General features: G+C 34.9%; 1 protein-coding gene across 10 annotated transcripts in view; it reads left to right on the top strand.

The window, feature by feature from the left end:
* The window catches only part of dlg5a (discs, large homolog 5a (Drosophila)), a 70,916-nt gene that overhangs the window by 15,512 nt on the left and 29,724 nt on the right, over window positions 1-25,680 (top strand). For 5 of the 10 annotated variants that reach the window (XR_007933358.1, XM_051918112.1, XM_051918110.1 and 2 more), the window contains exons 2-15: window positions 4,975-5,043; window positions 7,375-7,407; window positions 7,866-8,028; window positions 9,510-9,653; window positions 11,779-11,962; window positions 16,464-16,723; window positions 17,771-18,083; window positions 18,997-19,227; window positions 21,394-21,578; window positions 21,660-21,785; window positions 22,901-23,033; window positions 24,235-24,362; window positions 24,471-24,646; window positions 24,758-24,861. Coding sequence is in view for 9 of the 10 variants with exons in the window: in XM_051918112.1 (XP_051774072.1) it covers window positions 4,975-5,043; window positions 7,375-7,407; window positions 7,866-8,028; window positions 9,510-9,653; window positions 11,779-11,962; window positions 16,464-16,723; window positions 17,771-18,083; window positions 18,997-19,227; window positions 21,394-21,578; window positions 21,660-21,785; window positions 22,901-23,033; window positions 24,235-24,362; window positions 24,471-24,646; window positions 24,758-24,861 (2,249 nt within the window). In the remaining variant the exon portion in view is untranslated. The remainder of the gene's footprint in view (window positions 1-4,974; window positions 5,044-7,374; window positions 7,408-7,865; window positions 8,029-9,509; window positions 9,654-11,778; window positions 11,963-16,463; window positions 16,724-17,770; window positions 18,084-18,996; window positions 19,228-21,393; window positions 21,579-21,659; window positions 21,786-22,900; window positions 23,034-24,234; window positions 24,363-24,470; window positions 24,647-24,757; window positions 24,862-25,680) is intronic. The other 5 variants (XM_051918119.1, XM_051918114.1, XM_051918118.1 and 2 more) reach the window with 3 other exon arrangements.

Below are 25,680 nucleotides of genomic sequence, written 5' to 3'. Positions count from 1 at the left end.
TCAGAAGGCCATTATTAACCCCCCGGAGCCATGTGGATATCTTCTATGATGGGTGGATGCACTTTTTTGGGCTTCAAATTCTCATCCTCTATTCACTGCCATTATAAAACTTGGAAGAGCCAGGACATTATTTAATATAACTCTGATTGTCTTCTGAAAGAAGAAAGTCATAACACCTATAGGATGGCTTGAGGGTGAGTAAATCATGGGGTAATTTTCATTTTTGGGTGAACTAACCCTATAACACAGTATATATATATATGTATGTATGTATGTATGTATGTATGTATGTGTATATGGAAACAAAGCTAGTGAGTATCAAGTAAATATCAATAAACGTGTCCTCCATAATACCAATGTTGATTTATACACTAATTTGCAAGTTCATCCTTCAGATGTTAAGGAATCAGCTTTGTGTATGTTATGGTTATGAAAAGTGGTTGTCATTCTGGTTTAAAACTGAACTGTGTGTGAGGTGAACATAACCATATTTGGCACTTTAAAACAGACAACCGTATTCTGCTGCTGTGTAAAATGTAGCCTATGAGACAATGTTTAAATAGATTATCATCATGGTGTAATAAGATCTTGTGACTCAAGATCAACCTCATACAAACAGATTTTGCTTGTCTGTCAAAGCGGAAGGATAAATGTGGGTTTTTTTTTTTTTTTTTTTTTTTTTTTTGAAGAATGCTCTCAAGTTCATCCATTATTAAGCTTCAGCCTTTAGCTTTTGGTTTATTTTTCAGGAAGACACTCAAGAGCATGTTCACTCTTTGCCTGTGGATTGTCTTATTTGCCATATAGCAGGATTTAAAATTCAGCTGAATTTGTCATAGCAGCGCATGTCATGCCATATTTGTGATGGTTGCTGGGGGGTTGTTGGGGGTTTGATCGTCTACTTGCCTGAAACAACTGTTGGAGCAAGTGTGTGCAGAGCTGGAAACAAACAAACACAAAGGATGCCCAGGGCAAAGCATGCCATCTCTGACCTACTTCATCCACGATGACAGGGAAAGGGCTACTGCTATTGTTTTAAAATCTGTCCAATAGAGCTGTGCAATTCTGGATAAATTTAGAATCAAAAATAGAGATTGTGGTTCACCCATGATTTTTAACAGACAACTAAACAAAATATTTACTAGAAGTTCTGACAAAGTGTTAATTGCTGCTGTCAATTTTAAAAATTATTTAATTAATTTGAATTAATTATTTTAAAAAAAATCGGTTTGAATGAACGATTCAGTGACTCACTCAAAGATTTCACTTGTTCATGAATGGATGAATCAGCGTTTTTAAACGAATCCTTTGAATAATTCACTTGTCGCCATCTGATGGCGTAACGATGTAATCGATACAATCGTTATTTGAAGCGCCAAGTTACTTTCAAAAGGTTTTTTGCTCTATTTTGATTGCTGCCTTAGACATCAGTGTTTATATCCGAATTTCCGAACTTTTATTCGGAGTACTTCTGTGATATGAATATTTGTAACACAGAAATAATGATACTGTGTGGTTGAAAAGCTGTTTAATACCTATTAAAGAACTACTTTCTGTGGATCAGCGGCAGCGACAAAGCAGATCTGAATGTTCCGCTGTGATTTTGTCAAAGGTTTAAAGGGTTAGTTCACCCAAAAATGAAAATTCTGTCATTAATTACGCACCCTGATGTCGTTCCACACCCGTAAGACTTTCGTTCATCTTCAGAACACAAATGAAGATCTTTTTGATGAAATCTGGGAGCTTTCTGTCCCTCCATAGACAGCTATGCAACTGACACTATGACGCTTCAAAAAATTCATAAAGAGGTGGTAAAACTAATCTATATGAATTGAGCAGTTTAGTCCAAATTTTCTGAAGAGACTCGATCACTTTATATGATGAACAGACTGAATTTAGGATTTAGGCTTGTATTTCTATTGAGAGTTCTATATTTTTATTTCAGTTTTAGTAATTTTTAGTTCTTCAACTTATTTTACTTCAGTTAGTTGCCAAAGTTTTTTTTTTTTTTTTTTTTTGATCTAATAATTGTATTTTATTTAAGCTTTATTTCAATTATGAAAACAAGTTTTAGTTAATAACACTGCTTCACAGTTTTTTTTCTACAAAAAATATAAAGATTGATCAACACATTTTGAATAACCTCATTGCTAGCTTGTGAATTTCAAATGAGATGTATTGCTATGCACAGGCATTGAATTTTAATGCCACAATGTTTCACACAGAATGCTCTGCTCATTATGTGTTGCTTTTTGTATGGTCAAACATTCAGTTCTTACTATCTTATAGGGCTGGGACAATAAATTGATGCATCACTTGATTCTGAGATTTTCCGAATGCGTCGAGATTCTCTCTCAAATCGATTCTGAGCTTAGATTTTAACAGCAGATGGCGCTCTAGGCTAGTTTTTAACCGCACACTCAAATGCTCACAAAGAAGAGCGCTCGTCAATGTTGCCAAGTCCGTGGTTTTCTCATGGAATTGGGTTACTTTTAAGTTGTTGCCTTGGGTAAATCACAGATTCTGCATGATTTTGTTGATTTCAGTAGCTTGTTGTAGCCATCAAAGAATTTGACTATTGCTAATTTGCATTGATTGAAAATAGGCCAGTTAATGTGCCAGACTTTCCCTTAGGCCTTTTTAGTGATGTCTGTTCTCTATAGCCATTGAATCATTGATGCATTAAGTGTGTTCATGTGAGTGTATCTCCATCCATCCTCTCACTGCAAAGTACCTTTGTTTGGAGTGCATTAAAACCAGGGTGTCTATTTCTGAAGCCTACTTCCTGTACAGGACTCTGAGGACTCGGTCTGCTTTCAGACCTTATACAATATCTATTTATTCCATCTGCCTTTCACCCCACCAAAAAAACCTTGCAACTTGCACTTGCTCTCAAATCATTGCTACCCTGAAGTTATTTCAGGCTACGGGAGGCATTGAAGTCTGCCGCTGAAGTTGCGCTTCAAAAGCAGAATTGTGTCTCGGATGATGTGATAAGAGAGTGAAGGAAGAGCCGAGTGGCTGTGATCTTCTCTGGGCTGGATTTCTGTGAGCGTGTGGAGTCGGGCTTGTGATAATGAACCGTGTCCTTGTCACCACACGCTCTGCTCATTAAGAGGAGGAGCCCTGCAGTGGAGGAGCTGCAAACAATCTGAAAGATTCAATTATCCATTTTATTTTTATTCATATTTGCTTATATACTCAGGTGTTTTCGCAGCAACGCACTTTAGAACACTCATGTTTTCCCACAGTGTTGGTAGTTGTAAGGGATTTTGTTGTAGCTATAGTGTTTTTAATGTCTTTCTGTTTGCTTTGTGTGATCATTTCAAGCCTCAAAGTTTGCTGGGATTTCTATAAATGTCAGACATAGATGTTGTTTATAGACAATACTGATAATTTTTAAGTGTCTGATTAATTTGATTAGCAGAATGACATTGTTTACTGAATTTTTTTTTTTTTTAAATGTTTTTTTTTTTTTTTTTTTTACACAAAATCATCACTTTTACACAGCAGAAACGTTCATTATGGATATTTTAATTCTGAATATCTGATTTATAATAATTATAATAAAAATATATTTATAATTTTCATAATTATGATTTTTTTTTTTAAATTGTTATTAGAAGAAAAACAATGTTAATGAAAAAATATTTTGAAATTTATATAAATATAGAATTGTAAATATATTATTATTTTATTAATGATAGAAAAATATTAATAATAATAATAGGACATAATATATTATAATTTTCATAACAATGATTTTTTAAAAAAAATTTTTAATTATTAAAAGAAAAACAATTAATATATTAATAAATTATCATTATAAAATTTATATAAATAGAATTATAAATATATTTTTATTAATAATAATAGCTAATAATAATAATATTAATACAAATATATAATATTTATAATTTTCATAATAATAATAATAATAATAATAATAATAATAATAATATATATTTATAATATTTATAGTTTTCATAACAATGAGTTTTTTATTTTAATTTTTTTAATAGAAGAAAAACAATGTTAATAAAATAAAAATATATTATAAAATGTATATATAAAATTACAAATATATTATTTTTATTAATAATAATATAATAATAATATTAATAATAATAATAATAATAGGTAGTAATAATAATAATAATAATATTATATTAATTCAAATATATTTATAATTTTCATAATAATACAATATTTATAATATTTAGTTTTTATAACTGATGATTGTTTTATATTAATTTTTCTAAAATTATTATTAGTAAAATAATATAAATATTATAAAATGTATATATAAAATTACAAATATATTATTTTTAATAATTATAATATAATAATAATAGTAGTAGTAGTAGTAGTAGTAGTAGTAGTAGTAATAATAGTAATAATAATAATAATAATAATAAATAATAATTATAATTATAATAATAATTATTATTATTATTATTATTATTATTATTATTATTATTATTATTAATAATAACAATTTATTACTAATAAAATAAATAACATTTATAACATATTTAGATATTATTATTATTATTATTATTATTATGTAATAAAATACATTTTAATAATAACAATAAGTAATATAATATCTAAATGCTTGCTTATTAAATTTCTTCTTTGTTTTGGGCTAAAACAAGGTCTGCTAAAACTTAGTCTGCGTGTTGGTTACCTTGAGAAGAAATGAAATAAAAATGCTAATAATTTATGCAAATAAAAAAATAGACCCTGTATGTAGACCTCTTATTAACGAACAGATTGAGTGAAAACTCATAATAAAAATCATTCAAACTGACATATCTAAAAAATATTCAGGTTTGATGCTTTAGAGAGTTGCAGATGAATTTTTCTGTATTTTCTAAAGTGCTGCCTGTCTGCCAGCATTGAGCATTTTGTTAATTAAAGAGCTGTAAGAGTCAGCGTTGAGTTATTAATGGTGTTTTCTCTCCTCCGCAGGGTCCACCTACAGCGTCCTGTCCACAATGCCATCAGACTCTGAGAGCAGCAGCTCCCTCAGCAGTGTCGGTATGTCAGAGTTTCGTCTCCCACCCTTGACACCTTGCACACATTGTCACCGTGCCTTGCTTGCATGCGGGTGTGTATGATGCATTTGTAAATCACTCAAATCAGACTGAAGGCTCAGATGAACAGTGATAGCTGGTGTTGGAGGACATGACAGATCTATCTGGAGGCCGAGCCCTGTTCTCCTGGTTTGGTGCCAATGGAGAATGTGCTCTGAGGCTGACTGTCGTCCAAATGACTTGGCAGTTTCGTTGTGCCCATAATGCCCTCTGCCTGTTTGGGTCTGATGAGGAGCAATGTGGGTTTGAAATGACGAGGTCAACAAAAGGCCTGTTCACAGTCAGTTGCGAATAAATGACACCAAAGTTTTGCACAAAGCAATTTTTTCACTTTCATTTAGTCATCATATTTATGCATCATAAAAAAATCAACCTGATCTCTGAAACAAACAATGAATGATTGCAGCATGATATATGATATTGTACTTGTGTAGAGACATTTGTAAAGATGCATTATTGTCATGCATGTTTTCAACTTAGTATAAATAGGACTTCTATTTTAAAATCAGCTGCTATATGCTTTAAAAATATTTACACAAATAGTTTTCACCATATTGAGGATTCCCACAAGCTATCAGAAGTATCTGGGAATTTTAAAATGATGATTTCTAGGCCTGGAAAAAAGCTTTGTGGTGTTTATCTAGATATGTTAACCTCCCCTAATAAATCCCTAGAAAGACAATGAAATGACATCTTGACAAATACTATGTTCTCTGCCTTGCTTTTTATCTTTAATGTAGATTATCCTCTTTGTTACTGAATAAAGCTTAATTCATTCTCTGAATATCTGCTGCAGATTGTCCAAGACCAAAAGATTATAGTGGAATTTTAGTTGCAGCTCATCCCAAAAGATCATCATTTACATAAAGTGCTCAGAATGTCTGCCATTGTGACCTCAAGCATTTTCACATTTTTTTGCTTACGCTTATTTATGCAGCTTTCTTTTGCTCTGCAGTTTTTTTTTTTTTTTTTTTTTTTTAGTACAGTTGAGCTTTAAAGGTCAGATTTCATTTTAAGCCTGTATTTTTTTTTTTTTTTTTTTATTTTAGTCACAGTAGCTCTGCTCTAAAAAGTGTTGTTATTATTAAAAAAACAAAAAGTACTACTTTTGAAAAAACAAAAACTAATAAAAATGACCAAAGAACATAAAACTACTAAAACAATATTTAAAATGAAAACTTAAAATATTTAAAAATAAAAGCAAATTCAAAATATTAATAAATGCTATAATTGTAAATACTACAAAACTACTAAAACTAACGTATGTATTGTAAAGCTTCATAGACACTCTCGATTATAAATATAATTACTTCAATACTGCAAAGTTTAAAATATAACAAAGTTACAAATAAAGTAAGGTCTAACAGTAATATTCAGGTTCAGAAATGTAATATGTAAAATAACACTCTATAGTACTTGCTGTATAAATTAAATATAGAGTAATCTTTGTTAAAGCTGTTTTGTTGTTTGATTAATGACATAGACAGCAGCAGGTATTTATAGGCTGCTTGAAAAATAGCTTGAATGTAACTCTACACCCTTGCTTCATTTAGTTTACACGGAACCATGAATATGCAAATTAGTCCCCGCCACCACCCAATCACGCCAGCTCGGACTACCTGATCCACTCGTTCAACTGTAGTAAACACTACACAAGGGCAAGTGGAAATATTGGTTTAATTCAGCCATATATGTTTGAACCTGAAGCTAATTCAGTAGAAGTGGAGGAGTGAATTATACAGGGTCATCTACAAGTCGACGTTTCAGAATGGTAATGCATTTTATGTATTGCTCTCTACAACGTCAGACACATAACGATAATTAATATGATTAGCCTTTGGCTTGACTGTTATCAGACAGCTAATGATGTGTTGCTAATGTTACACAAACCATGTTCCCATTCACCATCTTAGAGTCAGACAGCTGCCTTCTAAAAACCAACATCTTTAGAAATGCTATGAACATCAAAGAAAGTCAGTGGAGAAAGGCATATAGTTCATCATAACATCGTAATATACATTGTATACTGTTTTTTTTTTTTTTTTTTTTTTTTTTTTTTTCCTGTCCCTTCTTAAAGGCATAGCTCATCCAAAAATTAAAATTTTGTCATCATTCACTCACCCTCATGTTGTTCTAAACCTGTATGAGTTTCATCAAACAGTTGATGGTAGCTATTGACTTCCATGGTATCTTTTTCCTACTATGGAAGTCAATGGCTACCGTCAACTGTTTGATTACCAGCATTCTTTAAAATATCTTCTTTTGTGTTCAACAGAAGAAAGAAACTCAGGTTTGGAACAACTTGAGGGTGAGTAAATGATGAATTTTCATTTTTGGGTGAACTGTCCCTTTAAATGTGTTCTTGTGCTCACTGTGGAAAAGCCCCATCTGCACATTGACGAGATTGGTTACATGTTTGTGATGTAGGAAATGGGCATTTTCAAACCGTGTTTTTGAGACTGTCTTTAGATTACTGCAGTTTTAAGGAGAAAATACTCAGCAATGGTTTTTGACTGATGAATTTGCACATGGTTTGTCTTAAGGCATTAAAAACACCACATAAACAACATTAAAAACTTGATTTTCACAACAGGGAGTCTATAAATACTGTTGTCATTTACTGTTATGATGTAAAGTTATCATGTAATTCCAAGTTGGATTCCACAATTGAGGTCTTTGTTTTTTTGGAGAATCTGTGTTGACCGTAGCACTACATTAGTGCTGGGTGAGCTTGTCTGTGCTCCGGTGACGTGCTCACTGTTGCAGGTACCAAAGCCTCATCACCTCCACCTGCGCTCACTGACACCCGGCCGGCCAGCGAGAACCTGGACACCATCCTGTTCCAGCTGAGACAGGTCACCAGGGAACGGGATGAACTTCGCAAGCGATTGGCTCTCGCCTCCCCTGGCACCACCTTCGATGACTGCAGGTACCAACCTTGGTTTAAAACAGAACCTTGAATGTTTCACTAGTTCGTTTTTGTGTTCCTGAATAACCGACAGGAGTGTTGTTTTGCACTATATACTGACACCTGCGTAATGCTGCATCCATCCAGCCCTATGTAGAATAAAACGACCCACATGTTGGAAATGTAAATAAAGCCTATGAAAGTAAAGGGGTTTCATTTTTATTTAAAGAGTTAGTTCGCCCCTAAAATGAAAATTGTCATTAATTACTCACCATCATGTCGTTCCAAACCCATAAGACTTTCGTTCTTCTTCAGAACACAAATGTTTTGTTTTAAAACAAATTGTTTTAAAATGTAATGTAACCTGTAAGGTAGAGCTGCATGATTAGTCGTTAAAGATCGCGATCATGATTCAAACACCCACGTGATCTCATTTTCTAAATGACAACGATTCGCCTGTGTCTATTAAACCTTCGACAAAAATTAAAGCGGAACATTCAAATCTGCGTCGGCGCTGCCGCTGATCTATAGAAAGCAGTTCTCATAGGTATTAAACAGCTTCACAAAGACTTTTCAACCACAGTTTTGTAATTTCTGTGTTACAAATATTCATATTTTCACAGAAGAACAGGGATAAAAGTTTATAGTTTGGATATAAACACTGATGTCTAAGCAGGTAACGATCAAAATAGAGCAAATCACCTTTTAAAAGTAACTTGGCGCTTCAAATAACGATTGTATCGATTACATCGTCAACAAGTGACTGTTAAAAAATGTATTTATTGAATCATTCATTCAAGAGATTTGTTCAAAAACACTGATTCATCCAGTAATAAAACAAGTGAAGTCTTATGAGTGAGTCATTGAATCATTCATTCAAACGTTTTTTTTTTTTTTTTTTTTTAAATAATTCAGATTAATTACACATTTTAAATAGACTGCAGCAATTAACATTTTGTCAGAACCACTAGTGAATTACGTTATTTTGTTGTCTGTTCAGAATCGTGGGAGAATTGTGATCTCTGTTTGAAACAGTGATTTTCAGCAGCATTGCTTCAGTCTTCAGTGTCACATGATCTTTCAGAAATCATTCTAATATGCTGAAGAAACATTACTTATTAAACAATGTTGAAAATGTTGTTTTTGTTGCTTAATGTTTTGTGCCAAACCGTGATACACTACCATGTAAAAGTTAGTAAGATTTAAAATACTTATTATTAGCTAGTAAGCATTAAATGGATCAAAAGTGACAGTAAAGACATTTATAATGTTAAAAAGATTTCTATTTCAAATAAATGCTGTTCATTGAACAGTTTTTACAGTATTTTATTTTTCAAATAAACACAGCATTGGTGAGCATAAGAAACTTATCAGAAACATTAAAAAATTTTAGCTATTCCAAACTTTTGACCAGTATTGTATCCCTGTTATCCCAATTAACATTAAGCTGCCCTTGCAGACTGAGGGACGCAGTGCTGATGTATTACTCTTGTCTCCAAAAGGCCAAATTCCAAACCTGGTCATGACTACGAGCGTCTGAAAACGCAGTGCATGAAGGCCATGGCAGACCTACAGTCCTTGCAGAACCAGCACACCAAGACTCTGAAGAGGTGCGAGGAGGCCGTGAAGGAAGCAGACTACTACCAGTGAGTACAGGCGACACACATCTCTCTTAACACAGAGAATTGATGCTAAAAGCCATCTGCTGCATTTGTAGCACAGTTTTTAATTAGCGCTTACATCATCTACAGGTTAATTATGGCTTTATTAAATGTCTGAAGCACTTTGTTCTGCAGCTCAATTCATGTTGCAGTATTGATGTTGCAATATTGATGTGCATAATGCCGGTTTTAGAGCAGTTTTATATTTAAAAATGTATCATTTATGGCCCTGTTTCCCTCTGGTTAAGCGATTAAGATGCATTCTGGTTAATCGGATCGCAAGTAGACGAGGGAGACACATACCTGTTTACACCTGGTATTTTGTCCACTTTTAAGCAGGGGAGGGTCTGTGGGTGGGTAAATGTATGTTTTTTTTGTTGTTTTTTTTCAGATCTTTTGATCTAATGGACAAAATAAGCAACTTTCAGTCGACAAAGTTTAAATCCTGTCTGGCTAGCGTGCTTCCCATAATGTTTATGCATTAGGTCAGTAGGTGAAGAGTAGGCGGTCTTTTGTGTCTGTTCGAAGATCGAACACATTCAACCACATGCCTTTGCACTACAAATGCAATCAGGTCGAATGTGTTTTCAAGCTCAAAACGTTTTAGACCCAGTTTACACCTGTATTTAGTATCGTCCACTTGTGATCCGATCGACCAAAACGCATCTTAATACCAGGAGTGAACAGGGCCTATATTATATTTATATCTACATGAATAGTTCACCCAAAAATCTAAATTCCTTTTTTAGTTATCCACATATCATTTCAAACCTCAAAAATAAATAAATAAATAAAATAAAATTACAAAAAATTTAAATAACAAAAAATAGAATTTTATTTTAAATTGAATTTAGATTTTTATTTTTATTTTTTTCAATTTTAATTTGCCCTCATGTCGTCCTGCAGAAGATAAAATAAGATATTTTTGATGAAGGTTTCAACTGTTTTTGTCCATGCAGTCAGCGTCAATGGGGTCCAAAACAATACTGCACAAAAACCACCAGATATTTTTAAAATCATCTTTTGTGTTCAACAGAAGAATAAAAGTTATGGTGGGTTTGGATAGAGAGTAAATGATGACAGAATTTTCATTTTTGTGTGAACCCGTCAGTGTCTTACTATTAAAAAGTCTTATGTAGAAACGAAACCACAGCCACAAGATATTGTAAAACTGTAAAACTGCTCTGTCATACGTCATTAATTTAAATGACATTGGTTTAATGTAGCCTTGTTATCTAAACCAGTAGTCAATATGGGATCGTGTACACAAGGAAGTTTGTTCTGCTCCATTGTCTCTGACGCACCCTTGTTTGCCAGTGTGCGGTCATCCACACACCAACATAACCACACATCGATGTGCAGCGGCTGTAATCTGATTATGATGTAAGCACACATGCCCTCCTGTCCCCATCTTTGCTGGGCACACAGAGATGAAGATTGAGTTGACGAGGGATTAATCCCGTATTCCCCATTCTCTCAACAGTGTGTGATTACAGCAAGCAAAAGGCTGAAAAATGTATTCTGTTTTTTTATTTTCTTTGTACTCTTAAAAAAAAAAAAAAAAAAAAAAAACACTAATATTGGGTGAAATGGTTCATTTTAATTCATTTAGATCATTGATATTTTTCAGTATTTAATTATTCATAATTGAATTTCTTTCGCTTTATCAGCCATCTTGGATGGAGTTTGTGGCAATGCATTATGGGATTGCACTCTCTATGATGGTACCATGAGATGCTAACTAAGAATTTGTCCGAAAACAAGGTATCTTAGAACTGCAACATCATGATGTGGCTTACATTTTGAAGTACTCCTACGATGCTTTAGAATGATGCCTACATAGATATAAATGGCTTACTAGATTTTGGAATGAGTCGCTGTTTAGTTATTAATGTACTGTAGAGTTACCACTCTAGGTCAGTGCCCTGGGCAGGGCAGGGTTTTATTAATTTATTAGAGTTTCGGTTGCAACATTACCTAGACCGCACAAAAAGTGGAAAAAGTGAAACATTTACCTAGACTACAAAAGTGGAGTGTGATGCAGATTCTCGTGGTGAATGGAGTTGCAAAATATGTAACATAGCTCGTTTGTTTTGTGTTTGTATTTCAGCATACAGCATAGCCGTCTCTTAAGTGAACAGTCTCAGTTGAAGGAGGAGATGGAGGTTGTGAAGAGAGAAAACGCCAAGCTGGTTCGGGAACACAACCATCTGAAACAGAGCTGTGAAGAGCTCAGGAGACTTCACTCTGAAGATCAGAGAGAGGTGGCCGACATGAGATTACAGCAACAACAGGTACTGACTTTTTACACACTCCAGGGACAACTAAGATGTGTTTCATACAAGCAGTGCGTAAATGAAATGCTGTAACAGAAACACACTGACCAGTGTTGGGGAAAGTTACTTTTAAAAGTAATTTTACAGTATTGCATTACTCCCTAAAAAGAAAAAGGAACTTATTGTGTTACTCAGTTACTTTTTATGAAAAGTAATGCATTAAATTACTTTTGCGTAGGGCTGCACGATTTATCGCAATTTTATCGCACACAATTTGGCAAAGGCTGTGATTATTTTATGCGCAGCTTGTCAGAGCTGTACGGCTCTGTAATCAGTAGTAAATGCTTCTCCATCTGAAAGCCAGAGGGCGCTCTCGCGCAGAAACTGCAAATATGCCCTGCTGCCGAAGTAGAACAAGCATCATTCCAGGAAATTCCAGGAAATCCCATACTATTGCTGTAGCTGAATAAACAGAAGATTGAAACGTTTTGATTGATTAACCATGACTAATAAACACACAAAGAAGGACGCTCAACTGTTGTTATGAAGTGAGTTTGTAGTAAAAACATGTTATTAAATGTTGTCTTTTGTTGCTTCTCCTGTCTGTAAAGATGTTTGACACGTTATGCTTTTTCAAATGCAAGTGATTCAAACTTGCGGTGCTTTCAGATGGATTAGCATTTGGAGACATTGTTCATTGACAAGCCGCGCATAAAAAAATAATCGCACTAAGCCAAATCATTTAAGTGCGATTTCAACGTTTTTTTCTAATCGTCTGATTAATCGTGCAGCCCTACTTTTGCGTTATTTTTTTTTTCTCACCTAGGCTAGGCTTGCTTAGTATAATCACAAAAGTTCTATTTTTGGTAATTGTAAAGGCCCTTTCTCACCAAAAGTAAAATGAAAACGCCTCAGGCTGAAGGAAATGCAAATTCACGCCTGAACATTAGAGGGCACATCTCAAACAAACCTTTCAGCTGTGCTGCCATTCTTAATCGCAGAAGAATAGGATGGGGAAAAGAAAGTTCAACTTCAGCAAGAAAAAAAGAAACTCAAACATGTTGTTTATCTGAAGTCGTTTTTGCTTAGTATGGTTGAATTGGATCATCGAAGATCAGCAGCAAAGGCATTGGTAAATAAAGTGAGATTAAATACATAAAGTATATTTTTGTTATTAAACATTTAATTTTTACAGGTTTGTGTAATATTCTGAGTTTGTCTTTCACTGTTTTTTTTCATATTGAGGAATACTGAATCTGTTTTTGTGCAAGTGAGATGAGTAAATGCATGTTCACATTTAGTCTAGAACTACAATAACCATCATGTTCACACAGCGCACCCAACACCTCTGCACTTACTCCCGGTTTCTCTCAACATGGCGACAGGAGAGGTGTCAGTCAATAAATAGGAAAACAAGTAATTTGCGTTACATATTTTTTAAAAAAAAAAAAAAAAAAAAATTAAAAGTAATGCATTACTTTTAAAGTTACTTGAAAAAAAAGTAATCTGATTACGTAACTCGTGTTATTAAAGTGTCCAACACTGCATTCTGCTGTGGCTTTATAGAAAAAAAACAAGTGATTTCTGGGTTACTACATTGAGTATTTCTTTCAATAATGGCCTTAAATTGTAAAATAGTTATCACGTGTCATTATTACAGACTTTATAGTTGAGAAATCTAATGAAGAAGGGGATCATGTTTAAATCCAAATTATATTAAAATTATTTTTAGAATAAATCCCTAATTCCAAAACTGTAGGTATAACCTTATTAAATTGTCTGGGTTCAGTCAGATTTACTGAATAGACACAGTGTTTGTTTTCCTGTCACTGTATGTTTAATTTGTCCCATTATTTGATGTTGCTTGGTAAACAGTTGGTTTGATTTTTTTTTTTTTTTTTAAGAAGTTTTGTATGCCCACCATTTGCATTTATTTGATTTAAAAAATACAGTAAAAACAGTGAAATATTATTAAAATAACTTTTCTTTTTAATATATAATTCCTGTGATGGCTGAATTTTCTGCAGTCATTACTCCAGTCTTTGGTGTCACATGATTCTTCAGAAATCATTCAAATATGCTAATTTGGTGCTCAAAAAACATTTCTTATTTTCATCAGTGTTAAAAACAGTTGTGGAAACCGTGATACATTTTTTAGGATTCTTCTATAAATAGAAAGCTCAAAAGTTTATTTGAAGTAGAAATCTTTTGTAAAATTATAAATATCTTTTCTGTGTCCTTGCTGTCAATTTAATATGTCTTTGAGGAATAAAAGTATTAATTAAAAGATAAATCTTACTGACCCCAATCTTTTGAATGGTAGTGTAGGTTTGAAGTGAATTTTCACCATGTTTCTGCTAGTTCAGCATGCTATAAGCAGCAAAAATGGGCTCAGTGCCGAAACTCTACTTGCAGAACCGCTTCTTCGCAGCACCGCCCTGCTAATGCACACAGTGTGAATGTAACCTGTTAATACGGGCACCAAAATACATATGCGCTTCTTGCGCTTTCAGTATGAAACAGGCCTAATGGTACTGCCGTCAGCCAGAAAGTGACATTTGTCTGCCAAAATCGATCCCTGAGTTTTTCGGAGAGCTCCAGGGACGGTTAATTAAATTGCAGATTTTGTCGTTCCCCCGCAGTGCAGACTGTTGTGGGATTAGTGCGTCTGTTGCATCATGAACAGCAGCGTTTATGTTGTAAATCTGGAGGCTGGGCATCCCATAGTAGTGCAACCAAATCTGACCTTGACATAAATCGGAAGCCAGGGGACAGGAGATTATTCAATCAGATGCCACCGTGTCAACACACTGTCTGCTGTCTGCAGCTGCCATGAAGGAATGAACCTTTTCCTGTCGGATTGATTTATCAGGTTTCTTTCCAGATTAAACCCACAAACACAAATGGAAAGGTTTAGAGCATTAGGATATCTCCTGTTTGTGTGTCTGGAGCGGTCTTAATTGTCACAAAGAGGTCACATGAGGCATGCCACAGGATCTGTACTGTAGCATACAGATTGAATCGGGTTTTGGCCCGTCAGCAGTGCTTACGCTGCCCACAGGCTGCACAAAATGCACTCCGCCTGCTTGAAAAAGGTCAGCCTGGAAGGGCAAGTGCTCGCTGACTGATGGAGAAGGACAGAGGCTTTTGCAGTTAGTCAATACTATAAGCACTGATTACATGGCCTAGAGGAGAGTTAGATACAGATGCCAATCACTCAGCATATGAAATCCCACTGTGGCTTGGTCAGGCCCCACTGAGGTGTGGGTTTATTGCCCGGACAGGGAATTTGCCTTCGATTATGTCATTAGGACATATAGTGTTCTAATAGGTCAGCATTTTGCAGAACAAGTGAACTTAATGCTGTTTGTTTAATACTGAATGCGGTGTTGCCTTTTTGTGTTTAAGTGCAGTGACAGCATTTTGCTTGTGAGTACAGTAGATGTTTTATAGACTCATGATCGCCCTCTGGTGTTTGCATTGTAGATGTTTAATTCAAGTGATGACAAAAGCAAATTTATAATATTGATAGTCCAGATTCTGAAATATATGATGAGCTGCATTCAAAACCATTGTAAAATAAGGCAATAGATTCTAACATGTGACCACACATCAGTTAGATTTTACATTAATGCATAATGCCTGCATATCAATACCAATTCAAGATCTTTTGGACTGGCTAATGTAGTTGAGAACAAATACCTTTTAAAGTTTCTTAGTACAAACAATTAGTTTTGAAAGGCTAAACCATTATATATATATTTTTTCCATTTCATTTTATAATTTTTGTATTTTTCTGTTTTGTTTTGTTTCTTTGATACCCCACAGTAAATCAAGTTCATGAAAGCTGTTTTCAACACTGTTAATCAGGGTTTTGTTTTGTTTTTAGTTTTTGTTTTGTTTTGTTTCTTTGCTTTTATTTATTTATTTATTTTCTTTGACACCACACAATAAATCAAGTTCAGGAAAGCTGTTTTTAACAGTTAATCAGGGTTTTGTTTTGTGTTTTTAGTTTTTTTTGTTTGTTTGTTTGTTTGTTTGTTTTTTTCTTTGTTTTTGTTTTTTATTTACTCTTTGACACCACACAATAAATCAGGTTCATAAAAGCTGTTTTCACACAGTTAATAAAGGTTTGTTTTGTGTTTTTAGTTTGTTTGTTTGTTTGTTTGTTTTGTTTCTGTTTTTTATTTATTTTTCTTTGACACCACACAATAAATCAGGTTCATGAAAGCTGTTTTTAACAGTTAATAAAGGTTTTGTTTTGTGATTTTATTTTTTTTTATTTTTTTGATACCAAAGTAAATCAGGTTTATCCAAGCTGTTTTTGACACAGATAATCTTTTTGTTTTGTTTTTCTTTGTTTTTATTTGTGATTCATTGATGCCACACAGTAAATTAGGTTCATGACAGCCTTTTTTTTTAATACAGATAATCAGTGTTTTTTTTGTTTTGTTTCATTTTCTTTGTTTCTTTGACACCACATAGTAAATCAGGTTCATGAAAGCATTTTCCTATACAGGTAATCAGGGAGAACGGGTCATCAGAGGTTTTGAACAAGCTCTACGACACAGCGATGGACAAGCTGGAGGGAGTGAAGAAGGAATACGACGTATTGAGCAAAAGATACAGTGAGAAGGTGGCCAGTCACAACACAGATCTGAGTCGACTGGAGCAGGTGGAGGAGGAGAACAGGCGCTTGCAAAAACAAATAGACACTCTGCTGAAGCAGCGCGACACGGCCATCCAGTACCAACAGCAGTGGTCTACATCTATGAGACGGTATGAGCAGCATCAGTCGTCTTCAGTATGTTCTTAAAGTGTTTTGTAACACTCTACGAGTAAATTTAAAGATTATACATCAACAGCTTAACTTTTTAGACGCTAAAGTCATGTCATAATCTGCAGCCTTTTTTGCATTTTCTGCTCTGAGTCCGAGGCAAGAAGTGCAGAATGAGGTAAATATGGTAAAATATGTTAAACAGACCTGAAAGCATAATCAGATTTGTCTGAATATTTAACAAATTCACACACAAGGATTGAGAGATGTATAGAAGTTTTGATTAATAGGCATTACATAAAATATATAAGCACACATTTTATACAAGATGTGTACATTATATTTAAAGGTCATTACATCAACACCTTTTAAACTTTTTCAGAAACCACAGTCACATAAAGCACAATCTGCAGCCTTTTTTTGCATTTTCTGCTCTGAGTTTGAGGCAAAAAGTGCTGAATTGATTGAAATATGGTAAAATATGTTAAACAGCTGAAAGCATCATTAAATTTGCCTAAATATTTAATAAATTCACACACAATGATTATGGGATGAGTAGAAGTTGTGACTGACAAGCATTACTTAAAATATATTATCATACATTTTATACAGAATGTGTACATTGTTTATATCCTTCACATAAATCAGACAATTATGGTCCTGACTTCTAATAGGTCAGTACAGATAATTGCCAATCTCTCTGCCAATCTTTCAGTTCATCAATGAACATGCTCCATTTATAAAATAGTTCCTAAGCATTATACTGATGAAAACCGTTCATTAATCATAATAATGAAAGTGAAAGTCACATGTGACTTGACATTTAACCCATCCAAGTTAGTGCACACACATTAGGAGTAGTGAACATAGACACACCTGGAGCAGTGGGCAGCCATTTTGCTGTGGCATTTGGGAGCGATTGTGGGTTATGTGCCTTGCTCAAGGGCACCTCAGCCATTTCCTGCCGGTATTGAGATTCGAACCCACAACCTTCGGGTTACCAGTCTGATTCTCTAACCATTAGGCCATTTTTGCTTTAACCCCATCAGGTTTGACTCAGTGCAACAGGAGCTGAATAAGGCCTCAGCCCAGAACAAGGAGCTGCAGAGAGAGATGGAGAGACTTCAGTCAGAGGTGACGCGCTACAAGAACTTCCAGCTGAAGGCGGTGAAGGATGCGGAGAAGTACAAGGAGGAGCGAGATTCTGTGTTTAATGAATACAGACTGATCATGAGCGAGAGGGACCAGGTCATTAAAGAGGTGGACAAGCTGCAGACAGAGCTGGAAGCGGCAGAGGCCCGACTCAAAAACACCTCCTCTGAGAGGATGGTGGCCAGTGAGGAGCTAGAAGCTCTCAGACAGGTAACGCCTCCATAATAACTGATGTCAGATTGGAATATTGCATAAAACATTTGTGAATAAAGCAGTGTTTCCATCCCATGTGTTCAAGAGAACAAAATCGTCACTTCCTGGGAAATTGGTGCAAAATATCTGATAAAAATGGAAGTTGCTGAAATCAGGGAAGCCACTGTGGCTTTTTTTTCCTCCATCATAAATGACTTGTGTCTCCGAGCGTGCAGATGAAACACAGAAAAAGCTGTCATGTTATCTTGCGTTCGGATGCCTGGTGTTTGGGAATGCAATCGTGTGAGACGCTTCTGGGAGGTCATTATACCAAATCATTTTGATAGCAGACTTTGGCTCAGGCATTTCAGAATGATCAAACCAACATTTGAGATGCTGTGTAATGAAATTGTTCCGCTGGTTAGTCTAGTTATCCAATAACATCCACTGTTGAGGCAGTCACGTGAGTTTTTAGCTGCGTGTTGAGAGATTTATTTGCTAAATGTGTTTCTGTCATAGTTTATGCACATGTCCTCTTATCGGAGAAAATTGATAAAAAATGTGTTTTTATGTGCATTTTTATAATGTGTGTGCATCTTGGTGTTTCAATCCAGCGTGGGTTTTTTTTTTTTTTTATGTAGTATCCCACATAAATGTGCATAAAAATAGGTGGATGGAAACACATATCTATTGTTTTTTTGTTTTTTGTTTTGTTTTCTGACCTTTATGAGTCATTTGAGTTATTGTATCCCTGTATACAGTTTTTAAGATTAAGGTGGGACTGGGTCTTGTTATAATATGCTCTCTGTTCTGTAAATCACCTTTCTGTTGCCAAGTTTGTGCTAGACTGCCAGCGAATAACATGCTGTTTTGAAAAAGCACTTTAAATCAATAGCGTATAACTGTCGCTGACGTTGGTGTCTTTTTGTAGGAGCTAAATTCATCGCTGGTGGATCGAGACCGTGCCATCTGTGAGAGAAACGAGCTGCTGGAAAAATACTGCCATGAAGTGAAGGACAAAGCGGAGGCCCAGAAAGAGCTGAGTCAGGCCTGTAAAGACATCGAGACTGTGCGGGAGGAAAGAGATGTGGCCAGGAAAGAGAGAACCGAAGCCATCATCCAGAGAGACCAGTTACTGCGGGAATACTATCAGGCCAGACAGGTGCTTACAACATATGGTCACATTAATGCCATTATTAAAAATATATATTTCATATTCTGATGCTACATCCAGTCTTCTATGGAAAACCCGAAAGATGCAAGGAATTTTCCAGGCCTGATAAATGGAAGTAAAACAAGTCATGGAAATGTTTGTTGTGAAGTCATTTATTTTTTAGTTATGCCCTTCTGCTCAGCACTTCATTGATTCATCAATGAGAAATTGCCCTTATTGAGTGCAACCTCTTATCTTTATCTCAAACACATTAAATGTCATGGAGATTTTGTTGGTTAAAAGGAAGGAATAAGAACCTGCACTCTGCAAAGCTAATTAGACATTGTTTGTCAGGATTGTGGAGAAAATGCTCAGTAATTGAGTAGTTACAAAAAGACACATCTGAAAATAGCATCTGTTCATTTATTAGGTAGTTAAGTTTTACCAGTCATTTCACTTTATTTTTCCACTGCTGTGCGTTAAGGGAAGTAATTTAATATTACTAAAGTGCTTAAAATTCTTGTCTACTGCAATGCACTAGGAAAATGAAAGGGTCGAGACTGACTGAACAAACAATGATAAAGAATAATGAAGAAAAAACAAACTATTATGTGATAGTTGGATGTCGATCCTTAATCTGTAAAAAAAAAAAAAAAAGAAAAAAAAAGTTAATTCTTAAATAATGCAGATTGAGGGATAGAAAATCATGAATATTCCCTTTAATCTTCAGATTCAACATTTGTAATGAAGCGTTTCTATTAGTGTTGTAAAACTATTAATCATGATTAATTGCGTCCAAAATAAAAGTGTCTTAACATAATATATGTGTGTGTGTACTGTGTATTTTTGTATGTATATATTTTATAAAAATATATTTATATATAAAATATTTATATTTATACTGTATCTGTGTGTGTGTGTGTATGTGTATGTGTATGTATGTGTGTATATATATATATATATATATATATATATATATATATATATATATATATATATATATATATATATGTATATGTATATATATATATATACATGTAAATATTTCTTAAATACACACATGTATATATTTATCTATACATATTAAAATACACAGTACACACGTATATTATGTAAAGACATAATATTTTGTCTTTTAGAACTTATTTAACTTTTATTTTGTATCCGTTTATTTGCGATTAATCGTTTGACAATTAATCTAGATTCTATGTTTGACTCTTTACTTCTATGAAACAAACTCTATGTTCGAAATCTATAAAATATTAAGCAGCACAACTGTTTTCAGCACTGGTAATAATAATAAGTGTTTATTAAACACCAAAATCAGCATATTAGAATAATTTCTGAAAGATCATGTGACACTGAAGACTGAAGTAATGATGCTGAAAATTCAGCTTTGCATCAGTGGAATAAATTACATTTTAACATATATTAAAGTAGAAAACAGTTATTTTAAATTGTAGTAATATTTGACAGTTTTACTGTTTTACTGTATTTTGGATCAAATAAAGGTAGACTTAGTGAGCATAAGAGACTTGTTTCAGAATCATTAAAATCTTACCCCAAACTTTTGAATGGTACTGTATATCGTATTAGCACCCTTAATCTATTAAAACGTGTTATTTAAATAGTTATGCAATAGATTCAGAGTAACATGTGTTTCTGTTGCACCACGACTCAAAACTGTGATATTTTATATTGTATTTTACCATTATGATTCAGGTTTTTATCTGAGATATTTATCAGCTGCTCTGTCACTGCAGTTACTGTTCTACAAGCAGAAATGTCTAAGGGACATCCTCACCTTTTGTTCCTGCCTGTCTTGATTTTTCACACCGGTCTTCACCCACAAATAAACAATACAAACCACAAAGCTCATAAAAATCTCATAAGCTGTGAGCCATTGGATTATTCCAGTAGAAAAAACCCAAAGCTGATTTATTCAGTCAGCTTGAAGCTGTTGAAGCAGCAGCGCTGCTAGAGTCCACTAGAGGTCTCTCTAACTTCTCTAGAATAGCTGTAAGGCTCAGAAATGCTATTCTCACCTCCCTAGTGAAGCTCATTTAGCTCATTTCACTTAAATGACTTTACACATGTCTTAATTTATGCCTTAAAAACACATTTGGGGGATGAAATCATCTTCAGTTATACTCATCATGAATGTTTTTGCTACAGAAACAAGACTCTGCCACGCTGGACATGGAGCGTGCCAATAAGGAGATTGATGTGTTGAGGAAGCAGTGTGAGGCTATGTCTCAGGAGCTGAAAGAGGCCGTGCAGGAGGCAGAGGTGGCCAAGTGTCGCAGAGATTGGGCCTTTCAGGAAAGAGACAAGATTGTTGCTGAGAGGGAGAGCATACGGTACCATTTGACATTGAATTTATCTAAAATAAGCAACTGTTGTTGCTGATGCTTGAGCGTGTGTTTGCTGTGTCTTGGCAGGACGTTGTGCGATAACCTGCGCAGAGAGAGAGACCGTGCCGTCAGCGATCTGGCTGATGCCCTGCGTAACCTTGACGACATGAGGAAACAGCGGAACGATGCGGCCAGGGAACTTAAAGAGCTCAAGTAAACATTTTTAGTCCTTCTTTTCTGCCAATCTTTCAGTCAGTTTTTGACAGATAATATACAGATAATATGAAACAAATTTGACGCATTAATATGAGACAAACTGACACAAATTTACAAGAGGTTGAGTTTCTAAATTTTCATCTCACAATGGTCTGAACAATCCAAGGTCCCAAAATAACTTCACAGTATTTTAAGAGACAATGATATGTGGCTATGAAATTTACATTTTGCAATGTTCATTGTAGTTTTTCAAGTTTGCAGCCATTATAACTTGTAAATACAAATAATAATAGTGATAAGTAATCAATATTAATAATTATATTATCATCATTAGTATTTTCAGTGAATAAATGAATGCATAATTTAATAAAGTAATAAATAACGCAAGTAAATAACATCATAATGCAAAGTAATAAATAATAGTTAAAATAATCATGATTTTCAGTGTTGTTTTTTTCTTGTGTGCATGTGAACTGACAAGCAGCAGATCATTTTGCATTTATAATGCCAATCATATTAATTTATGGCAAATGAATCCTGGTCCTGGTGGAATTAATTTTGGGCTCAAGTCTGTTAATTGGTAACAAGCCTCAGTCTCTTTTCTGATTAAATTCCTGCTTCAGAGGCCCCCTAGTGGTTAGTCCATCCCCATTAAAACTCCAGAGCACCCCCACCCTCTTGCACTAGACTTTTCTTTTCTTATGTCACTCGTGCCCTCCAGGCCTTCCTCTCTCTGAGTCTATGAATCTTAGTGACAGTTTGCCAGTATTCCCCAACTACTTGATCCTGTTTTTTCTACCTAATTTTAAGGTGTGACCTTGATGTCGCTTTTATAACGTCTCCATCTAGCACAGTTGTTTATAGATTACACAAACTGTGCCAAAAGATGCCCTGATGCCAACCCGCATTATCCAACTGGCCTGTAGGACAGAGGCTTTCCCAGTCTTGCTTCAGCAGCTTTTTAAACAAAGAGATGGTCTTCACAAAGATTGTTGACATTTGACATTCTATTTTGTGTTGGTTTTTGTGGGCGTGAGATGAATTAGATGACTGTTTGGAGACATGAGAGAGAAAATAGTCTGTCTTGTTTTGTGCTCTCTCTACCAACAAAGGGAGAAGATGGAGAGCCAGTTGGAAAAGGAGGCGCGTTTTTGCCAGCTAATGGCTCACAGCTCCCATGATTCAGCCATAGACACAGACTCATTAGAGTGGGAGACTGAGGTGGTGGAGTTTGAGAAGGATCGGGTAAGAAATCCAAAGCACTACAGCTAAAAGTAAAGAAGGACAATATTATGATCTTACAGATATGTTATAGTTAGAGAAAATATCTGGGAATATGTTTTCCAGGCTGGGAAAAACAAGAATTTCAGTAGCACTTAATTTTAAAGGCATGTTCTGCACGTACATATTATGTACTTGCCAATTAATTACCAGTAATTATAATAACTGGGTAATAACTAGGTGCTAACACTGAATCTAACCTTAACCCATGTAGTTAGCTTATAATACTCATATATGAATGTATCTCTAAAGGGAACTGACTGTCTTTTTTTTTATGCATTTTCTTTTCGTTTTTTTCTCCGTATGCCTAATAAATTACTGTTTAAGGCACGTTGCAGCTTTGTGTACAGGGGTAACCACTGTGTTTCAGCTTTTCCATTAAAGCCACCTACTACAAGAGAGTAAATCTGCATTTTCATTTAGCCAGTCTGCCATTTTTGTTCAGACCAATTATATATAACATAATTAAAACTAATTTGTCAAAACTTGTTTAAATCATATGGTCATTTTACAGTTTAAGGTGTTACCATAGACATTGGTGTTGTTTCAAAACATTGCTATCTAAACTACATGTAGTTCTATTGTAAGATAAGAATTTTCTGAAACAATTTCAACTGCTGATTCCAAGAAAATTTTGCCTTTTTTGCTGGTCTGAAACCATACTTTTCAGTATTTGTATTTGTATTTGTAAAAATACTAATCCAGCTATTACAAATGGCTGCAGGTAACACTCTTCAATAAGCTCTCATTTGTTAACATTATTTAATGTATTAACTAACATGAACTAAGAATGAGCAATGCAAAATGTTCATGTTTATGTTAGTTCACAATGCATTAACTAATGTCAGCAAATACAAATTTTGATTTTAATAATGTGTTAGTAAATGTTGAAATTAACATTAAGATTAATAAATGCTGTAGAAGTATTGCTCATTTTTAGTTTGTTAACTAAAGTAGTTAACTAATGCTAACTAATTAAACCTTATTGAAAAGTGCTACTGGAAATTCATTGGTCAAAAAGGTATGACATATAATTATTTTGATTTATTTATTTTTATTATGTTGTTCCAAGATGTTCATTCATATCACTTTACCTGCATTTTAGTTTATTTTTTCTCCATGTGGAGAAGTCTCATCTGTCTTTCTATCGTTATCCTCCCAACAGGACGACATGGATTTGAAGGCAATGGGGTTTGATATTGCAGAGGGGGTGAATGATCCATATTTACCAGGGGATTGTGGGATATTTGTGACCAGGGTGGACAAAGGAAGCATCGCGGATGGAAGATTGAGGTGAATTCAGATATTGAGTGTTTTTCAGATAATAGCCTCTGGAATGATTACACGGTCATTTCCCTGCTTATAGTTTTGTCCTGACCAACCGTGCCTCTCTCTCAATAGGGTGAATGATTGGCTGCTGAAGATAAATGATGTGGACCTGACTCACAAAGACAGGAAGCAGGTCATCAAAGCTGTACTTAATGGAGGCGGACTAATCAATATGGTCGTTCGCAGGAGAAAATCTTTAGGAGGAAGACTGGTTACTCCTGTCCACATTAATCTCATCGGACACAAAGGTATCACTTATTTCTGTAACTTCCCACATCTTCCCCAACTCATTTTACCATTTCTATTGCTAATTTCCCTTGTTTTCTTATGACCCTAAATTTTGGTCTGCACCCTTCCAGACGCTGGTATCACTCTTGAGGGTGGTGTATACGTGGCTGCTATCGCATCGGGCAGCCCGGCTGCCAGAGAGGGATCTCTTACCATCGGAGACCGCCTCATTGCCGTAAGTCATCAAGCAGTCATGCGATCCTTCCTCAAATTGAAGGAAGATCGCTGCTGTCAAGGATCCGATTTGCTCTTATAAAAGTCTGACCTTAGCTCTCATCACAATCTCCTAACTGAAGCAGATTTGTAATCCAGTTACTTATCTTAAATGCATGGTGGCTCATTAGATGAACTGCCAATCAAATCCACTCCTCTCCCTAAATGGAGGTGATGAATATAAGACAGGTGATGTGCTAAGCGATAGCTGCCACTCTGGTGATAAGTAACACAGATGTTAATCCTGAGAGCAGATCAGGTGTTACTTTAACTCTGTGCTAGATACTAGGTAGTTGATATCTGTAGCCTTTTGGCTCTGATATTGGCCATGTCAGACGGCTCAATCTGCATCTGCCAGTTCTTATCCTGAAAGGAATAGTTCACTCAACTGAAAATTGTGTCATGGTTTACTCGCCCTCAAATCATTCTAAACCCACATGGTTTGCTACTGTGGAACAAATAAGCACAAAAAGAGCAATTTTGATTAATGTACTGGCTGCCTTTTTCCATATAATGAAAGTAAATGGGGACTTGTGAATTGCAAAATGACACCCCTGGTCGGTCTCTGAGGTCTTCAGGCCAAGACCCTCTAGCCATTCCCAGAACACGTTTTAAGACGAGAGGTGATCATGCCTTCTGTGTAGTAGCTCCAAGGCTCTGAAACTCTCTTCCTTTAATGTTGAGAACTATGGGTTCTGTGGAATCTTTTAAAAAAACATCGAAAGACAAATCTTTTTGGACAAGCTTTTAATTAACAATATGGTTTGCCTGTTATTAAATT

The sequence above is a fragment of the Ctenopharyngodon idella genome, chromosome 13, assembly GCF_019924925.1.
Source record: "Ctenopharyngodon idella isolate HZGC_01 chromosome 13, HZGC01, whole genome shotgun sequence".
In the NCBI taxonomy this organism is placed as follows: Eukaryota; Metazoa; Chordata; class Actinopteri; order Cypriniformes; family Xenocyprididae; genus Ctenopharyngodon; species Ctenopharyngodon idella.
Note: the sequence above shows the minus strand (reverse complement) of the source record. Positions and strands in the feature narration are given on the sequence as shown.